This window comes from Alnus glutinosa, chromosome 7 (genome assembly GCF_958979055.1).
Source record: "Alnus glutinosa chromosome 7, dhAlnGlut1.1, whole genome shotgun sequence".
Taxonomy (NCBI): domain Eukaryota; kingdom Viridiplantae; phylum Streptophyta; class Magnoliopsida; order Fagales; family Betulaceae; genus Alnus; species Alnus glutinosa.
The window spans coordinates 21,258,581-21,266,537 of record NC_084892.1 but is presented as its reverse complement, the minus strand read 5'-3'; the positions used below and the strand labels follow the sequence as shown (position 1 = coordinate 21,266,537).

The following is a 7,957-nucleotide window of genomic DNA, read 5'->3' as shown; positions in this document are numbered from 1 at the left end:
GATCGTTCAAAAGGGCTATCCGCATCATTTTGTTTAGGGATTCTGTTTCTTCCAACCATAGAATCAGTAGAACGCGTATTCACCATTGCAGATTTTCTTTTCATGAGAAACGATATATCGTTCCTACAGACAGCGTCAAACTGCTAGTAGTTTCTGGTTTGGTGTTGTACGCCTTTGATGGTGCTTTCTCCAAAGACAGTGAAAATAAACAAAGAAGCTTGCTGAGTGTGCCGGTGGGGTGTCACTCTGATGTCTAAGTTAGTTTCTCTAGACAATACGTATGGAGTAGTCAAAGCACAATAAATCATAAGGCTATGGGCATATTTATAGGAAAGGAATCCTGCTCAACCTAGGGTCCTGCTCAACCTGGAGTCTTGCTCAACCTGGGAGTCCTAAGTCAAGTTCGAATAGGGATCTTATCTCGGATCATGTGGGAGAAGAGTTGATCTTGGGATAAGGGCTTATCCCAAAGAATCCAGGGTGGAGATCTCACAACAACCTTCCCAGGGATTTCAGGGTGCATTCTTCCCGTAAATCCCTCTTGTAAATCAGGATAAAGATCCCGATATATTCTATCTCGATAGCCTCTTGGTAGTCCCAAGAGACATCTATCCCGGAACCAAACTTGGACCTTTTAGTAGTCCCGGGAGACATCTGTCCCGGGACCAAATTGGACCTCTCAGTAGTCCCGAGAGGCATCTGTCCCTGGATCAACCTGAACCATTTGGTAGTTCTGAGAGACATCAGTCCCCGAACCAACCTGGACCTCTTGGTATTCCCGCGATATTCTTTATCTGAGGTTGGTGTACCAAGCCAAAGACGTCTATATATAAACCGGGTCTTTATGAGCTTCAGGTAATCACAAAGTCTTCATGGGCTTGTGCAGACCTCTCTGGCCCATAATTTCAGCATGGGCCAGTCTCTATGGTATTATTTCCCAACAAACGTCATTCTACATTATCTGCATTTAGATTTCAACAAAATGCGTAACACATGTATGTATTCTTTCTCCATTAACTTTCTTGTCCATGTATTTGATCAACTTCCTCCTAGATGGCTGGTATTAACTGATTAGATATATGTCAGAAGGCGAGTATAATAGAAAAAGGTGTAAAACTAGAAAAAAAATGTTTCCAATACAAACACATTTACATGGTTACAGAACTTGAATTACACTGTTTATACATACAGATTCAGCAAGAAATTCTCAATCTCTTTCAGGCTTCTCTAAACACCAAAAAGAACTAGCCTAATCCTCTTTTGCCCGAGGCGCTGCAATTAGCACCACCTTAGAAGCTTATTCTTATTTATACTATTTATAATACCCCGATTAAGTAACAACTTCCCACAGCTCCGAAGCCTGCCGGTACATGAGAGCGGCCTTTTACATATCCATGTTAAAAAATCGGAAGGGGTATCATGTATCAGAATTGAACAGAAAGTAATTATCCGTGTCTATTCATAATGAATCTTAAGACCTCAAAGAAGCTCATCCAAGTTTACCTGATCACCCAAGAACAACCCAGTTAGTTTGCTCAAAGATACTGTAATCAGCGTATCCTTAAGAGTTTTGGTTTCCATATCCGAGTAAACCAACCAATTTCTCCATTTCTCAAATCCACAATCCTTCTCTTATTCTTGGCTTCAGTATCGGAAGAATTTTCCACCACTTCCAAACTCTTCAAGGGTAGTTGAGGACTTCCAGAATTCGTTGATGCCTCCACAATCCGATTCACCATTTCCAATACCTCACTCATCTTCGGGCGATTCTTTGGGTGTCTGACCAAGCATCGGTTGGCTACAATTGCAAGCTTTTGTGCTGACTTCAGGGGATATTTCCCTTTAAGCCTCGGGTCCAATATTTGCTGGAATTTGTTCACATCTGATAGGAATGGCTTTACCCATTCCAGGAGCTTCTGCTCACTCTTGGGACGATTTCGGTCTAACGGGCGCCTACCTGTGATGAGTTCATACAGGAAAACCCCATAGCTCCATACGTCACTCTTAGACGTGAGACGTCCAGTTCGAATATATTCTGGAGCAGCATATCCCAATGTTCCTACAACCTGATCAAAGTAACCAGTCATGAATGCTAATGGATCATTGGTAAGCGCTAGAGTATTGGGTATTCTGACAGAAGAAAATAATTCTTAAAAATTAATTTTATTATGTTTCTCATATTATTTTGAAAGAGCATGTGTTGATTTTCTAAAACAAAAGGTTGGATCAGATCATTTTCTTAACATAAAACCACTGAAGGCAAAATGCATCCTCCACACTGGACTACTTGCACTAAATGAAGCCCCAAGCGCAGGCAACATAAAAAGATTGAAAAATAAATTCCTGATGTCCCCGTTAAAACAAGTACCAAAACAACAAAATGTCCGTGTGTAATTTTAATAATAGCACAAGCACAATCAATTTATTTTCATGTGCCATAACAAATAGAATAATCCAATCTCTATGGGTCATCCAAATGCCTTACTCAGACCAAATTGTTACGATTTCCGAGATGACTAATTTTACATGACCATTAATTGAAATCCAGCTACTCAGGAACTGAAGTTTGGTGGAGGTGGTATAGATCAGATATGGGTTAAGTTCCCAATCTTTAACATGTGTCTCTCAGAAATTTACATGCTAAAAGATTAGGATGATCAATGGTTTCAAACCATCTCATTAGTGCAATTTCAAAGGCCTAGCAGGAAAGCAAAACAAAACGCAAGAATAAAACATTACAATTAGAAAGTCCTATGTTAACAAGTACGTAAAACAGACCAAATACGGTTCTAATTTAATGTCACATAACTGAAATTAGAAAAAAATTTGAGGTAGATTTCTCAGGTAAACCACAAGAAGTTGAGACATTATAGGTCCCACATCCATGTGAGTTTCTCGTGACATTATATTATATTTTGAAGTCTGTGTGCAGTCAAAGAATAGAATTTAGTCATAAAGTAGTATGTATGATCATACCGCTGTTGAGACATGGGTTAATCCTTCTGATGGGCCCAACCTAGCCAATCCAAAGTCTGATAGCTTTGCATTCCACTGCTCATCCAGTAGGATATTAGATGATTTGAAATCCCTGAAAATGATCTATAACATAATGGACAATGTCAGTAGCATGTCAACAAAATGCTGGAAATTACGTTGGACTCGCATTACCAACCATAAAGAACCCCTCCCGAGAAAAAAAAGAAAAAGAAAGAAGAAAAAAAAGCCCCCTTCCCTTCTTCCTTTTCCTCCTTCAATGAGAAATCAAATAAAGAAATAAAAATTTAGCTTCAGTGAAACCTTAAATACCTATGTAATTTCAATGCATTATAATGAACATACTAACAAACCTTATATATAATCAAATGAAAAAGAAAATTTGGCAACTACCTGAAAATCCATTTCTTCATGTAGGTATGTTAAGCCACGGGCAGCATCTTGGGCTATTCTCAATCTCACAGCCCATGGAAGAGGTGTCTCTGACCGAGTGGATAAATGGTGTTCAACACTACTATTAGGCATATATTGATATATCAGAAGTCGCTGGATTCCTCTTTCATCATCCTCAGCACAGTAGCCCACCAGTTTGACAAGGTTAGGATGCTCAACCACCCCAAGAACATTAACTTCTGTCACCCATTCCTTGTGCCCCTGCCAAAAAGAGGGGTGTCCTTGAAAATATTAGTTAGGCAGACAATCTTTTTAATAAATATAAATAAGGTTTATCAGATTAAATTCAGAGATTTGCAGCGCCACCTATAACAGAAGAACAAGTTCACCAAGGATTGCAAGAAAGAGATACATCATGCCAATAGTCACTACTGTAAAACATAAGAGTGACGTAGTTCACTGGTATGACTATGACATCACCAAATGGAAATAGGTTTGAAAAATTAGGATATTTATGCCAAATTCAATGAGTTTCCAGGGCATGGCTGGTGCCACAGGCTGCCATACCATGCCCCAGGAATGGCCACACTAACTAGAAAGTGATCAACTTATTTCAGCTGAAAACTACTTGCTGCTGAATATGTTGTATACGCATCTAGATGTCAAAATATCAGAAAACAATGAATATTTCCTCAATAAGTGGATTTATGATAAATTGTTGAATTGCTTTAAGAATGCAGCAACAGAAACAGACACCTGGAAAAATTTACTTATTTTTAACTCCATGACAACACACAATATAGATAAGGTGTCACTAAGATACTAGATATGATAAGCATGTAAATTCTAGTCACTATCAATGCCAAAAGGCATGAGGAATAAGCCTTGCCTGCAATCCCCTTTTACCAAGTTGTTTCACTGCAACTTCAATCTTTACAGATGGATCTTCTGCTCCCTTGATCAATCCCTTATAAACACACCCAAACCCGCCCTCTCCAATCATAGCAGAGCGGCTGAAATTTTTAGTGGCTGATTTCAGCTCGGACACTGTAAACACTCTGAGATTGCTGGGTTTTTGAGACAAACTAGGAAATGAGGTCCTCCTTAAGGACTCTGTGCTAGTGTCTGAGGCATTCTGAGAATTTAATTCAGGCCAGGAACTCCTCACTTCACCCTCAATAAAAGCAGAATTGGACTGAACCGATATTGACTTTGGGCTCTTCGGTTCGTTCTTCTTGTCTCCACTAGAGAATGTGAAACACTTCATAGCTCCTAACCAAAAAAAAAAAAAAATCAAAAAACAACAATTATACTCTTAACTGTAGAACCAGAAGCAGAAGGGAGCCTCAATGTCAGTAAGCAACCAAAGCAAAACTTGGAAGTCATGGAAAGTGAGTCATGAATTGCACACTAGATATTTCATAATTTAACTTGAGTTTTACTCTCTGATCATGCAGGTTTGAAACACACACACACACACACAGGCAATGAATCGAAATTACAGAAAGTTTAAAACGAAGGTCTAAACCCATGAAGTACCCCGGCGTATTTCCCCATTAAATTAAACCAAAACTGGGATCTAGTTTCCTCCAAAACAAAAGAATAAATAAATAAAAGTGGACTGCTAAGTAACATGCATAACATAGAAGCCCTCTTTGTTTTAATTGTTCTTTTGCTTAAATTCACTTATCTTTAACAACTCTCAACAGCCAAGTTTCCAGAGAGTAGAGGCCAAGGAAGATAAAATCAAGAAAACATATTCCACATCTATTCCAATATATGTTGCCTGAAGCCATAATACGTCAATACCTCAAGGTCACCAAGAAACCCCCCCTTACTGTATGTTTTTGGCAAGAGGCCTACGATAATTAAGGCATAAAAAGCTCGAATCCTTTTTCTAGAATTGTGTTCGTCACAGACCCAACAAAAATCCAAATTATAGCTCACCTAAATTTCCCATTTTCAGGCAGTTGAAATTGGACCCAAATAAAATTTTTTTAAAAAAAAAACAGAACTTGTGAGAGAGAACTCACCTTGAATACACCAGTACATGATCCCACAAAATAATCTCATATATTTCAACAGATTCCCATTCCTTGGCAATTCTGAGAGAAACCCAACAGTCCAGCGTCTCAAAAGACCTGTTCTGAGAGAAGTCCACTGCCCAAAAGACCTCACAAGGTCATGGCAAGAAGGGGCATTCAATCGTTCCCTGATCAATACAAGGTCCTCACACGGCAGCTGGAGGTCAGCTTACCAACCAAAATTAAAAACCCACCTTATGAAATTGTAATATATATTACACGTATTAATTAAAACTTCATTTATTCGACGGTTCCAGTTTCAAATCCAGGTATGAATGGGTCTATCAAGTCTTTGAAAATGATAACCATTCCTGTTGGGGCAGCTCAGAGAGAGAGAGTCTTACTTGGCGAACATTAAGTCAAGGTCATCTAGAATCTAGAAAGAATTTTGGAACCTTTAAACAAGCATTTTTTTCTTTTTCTTTTTTTCTTTTATAGATTTAAACAAGCATTCTAGTTATTTCGTTTACGTTACAATTTTCTTGGTTTTTAATTATTTGTGTGGATGATACAGTTTCTTCGGTAAAAACACCGAAAAATCACGCACCTTGCCAAAGGAATAGAGAAGAGAAAATCATATCATTTCCGCGAATCCGCGAGTTCAAATCCTAGTGCGACTAGTCAAAAACTGTGGAAAACACCAAAAATTGATCAACTATACATAAATTAGATCTATTTATACTAAGAGATTGATGTATTTTAGTGAGAGAAATGATTGTTTTATAATTTTAGACATAATTTTCGTACAATTTCAATTTGTTTTTTTTTTTAAGAAAAATTAATCATTGATCTGTTTTCTACGTGTGAATCTTACCTATCTAATGGTTGATTTTAAAATTGTAACAATGTTCCACCGAATGTGTTAAGAGCTGTCATTGTCTGAATGAATTTTATTAACATATGAGTCATATGTGAGTTCAATTATCCTTTTTTGAATCTTTCTTTTTCTTCCAGTTTCTAGAAAGTTTCCACGGAGAATTATTTTCAGAAGAGACGTGGTACTCCACATGAAGCTACAAAATTCTAAGATCATGGTGGCTACAACTTCACAAGGCTTAAGTCACGTGCTTTACGCTGTCATGTTATCTCAATTGTATGACAGTTATCAGAGACGGAGGGAGGGGGGACTGGCAGGGGCCATGGCCCCCCCCCAATTTCCTTGAAAAAAAAAAAAATTAGGTTAAAAAAAAAAAAACTCAAAATAATATATATATATATATATATAAGTTAAAAAATTAAAAATTTAGCCTATTGGCCCTTGTTAATAATTTTTTTTTCCACCGGCCCTTACTCATAAGAACTTCTGACTCCGTCCCTAACAGTTATATAATAGTCTATTAAATAACATTTCTTATGTGTTTAACAGTATCTTATTTTGGATGAAAAGAAAATTTTGCTAGAATCGAAGTCGTAGGAATATAGAGATTTAGATGAAAAAATCAAAAATTTATTATGATTGATAATCTTTTCCAATTAAATCAAAACCAAAATTTCTACAAATTGTAGAATATACTTTGACCGTTAGAATAAACGTTCTTTCCAGGGAACATCCTAGAGGTTCACATAAACTTTCTTCATTCTATTAACTTAATCAAAACTGATATCTAATTTTCTACAAAAAAAAAAAATAAATAAATAAATAAAGAGATAAAGAGAGAGCAATTCATACGTTGCTTTAATTATTCTTCTTCAAAACTTTCTTCATTCAATTATTCATAATCTGCTTTAATTAACTTAATTAGCCAGCGTAACAGAGGAGCCCACTTAATTTTAATTATTCTTATTATCTTGCTGAAATTCACCGATCTTTGACAAGAACAGCTCTTAGGAACCAAATTTCCAAATATTGAGTACGTGAAGCTAGCTCCAGGTCAAGATAACAAATTCAACTTCAAACCGTCAAATCAGATCCCCCTGTACATATATGTCATCAAGCTCTCGATAGTTGAGCCAATCAGATCAATTGAAATTAGGAAAAAATGTCTCTCTCTCTCTTGTTTCTCTCCTCTAGAGCCCCATGTGAGCATGGTTTTCACCGGGCTCCCCCTCTATGTGGTGATTTCTCTCTGGCTCCTCGGGAGTCAAGGTGTTTTTTGCTCCCCCTGTGTTGGTCCAGTTGGAGTTAATTTTTTTCCCAACCTCTAAGGTTGTGGAGCTTTTGTTCCCCCCGACTAGATCCGGTGGTGGATGATGTTCCCTTAACCCTTTTGGACTATGATGGCTTGTTATTTGCATTTCTTTGTTTTTTCTTTTGTTTTGGCAGGACTATTCATCTCAAGATGTCCTCTTTGGAGGAGTGACTGAGCCAACGTGATGGGCCCCATGGTAGGCCGAATCTTAAAGATCCCTTACAAGTTCCAGATGGGCCAATCACAAAGTCAAGGGCGAAGAAGATCAAAGAGGCAATGCAAGGATTGGTGCAATCCACTTGGGCCGAGTTTGCAAATTTATCGAGCAAGACTCCAACATTCAAGATGGGCTTGAAA

The 7,957-nt window shown here is 37.7% G+C and overlaps 1 protein-coding gene across 1 annotated transcript; it reads right to left on the bottom strand.

The window, feature by feature from the left end:
* Positions 1–1,096: 1,096 nt before the first annotated feature.
* Positions 1,097–5,809, bottom strand: LOC133873113 (serine/threonine-protein kinase PCRK1-like). The gene is made up of 5 exons (XM_062310835.1): positions 5,421–5,809; positions 4,277–4,659; positions 3,388–3,648; positions 2,977–3,099; positions 1,097–2,066 (listed from the first exon to the last, which is right to left on the bottom strand). The coding sequence occupies exons 1-5, from the start codon at positions 5,458–5,460 to the stop codon at positions 1,551–1,553; spliced, it is 1,323 nt and encodes a 440-aa protein (XP_062166819.1). The 5' UTR covers positions 5,461–5,809; the 3' UTR covers positions 1,097–1,550.
* Between the last annotated feature and the right edge of the window lie 2,148 nt (positions 5,810–7,957).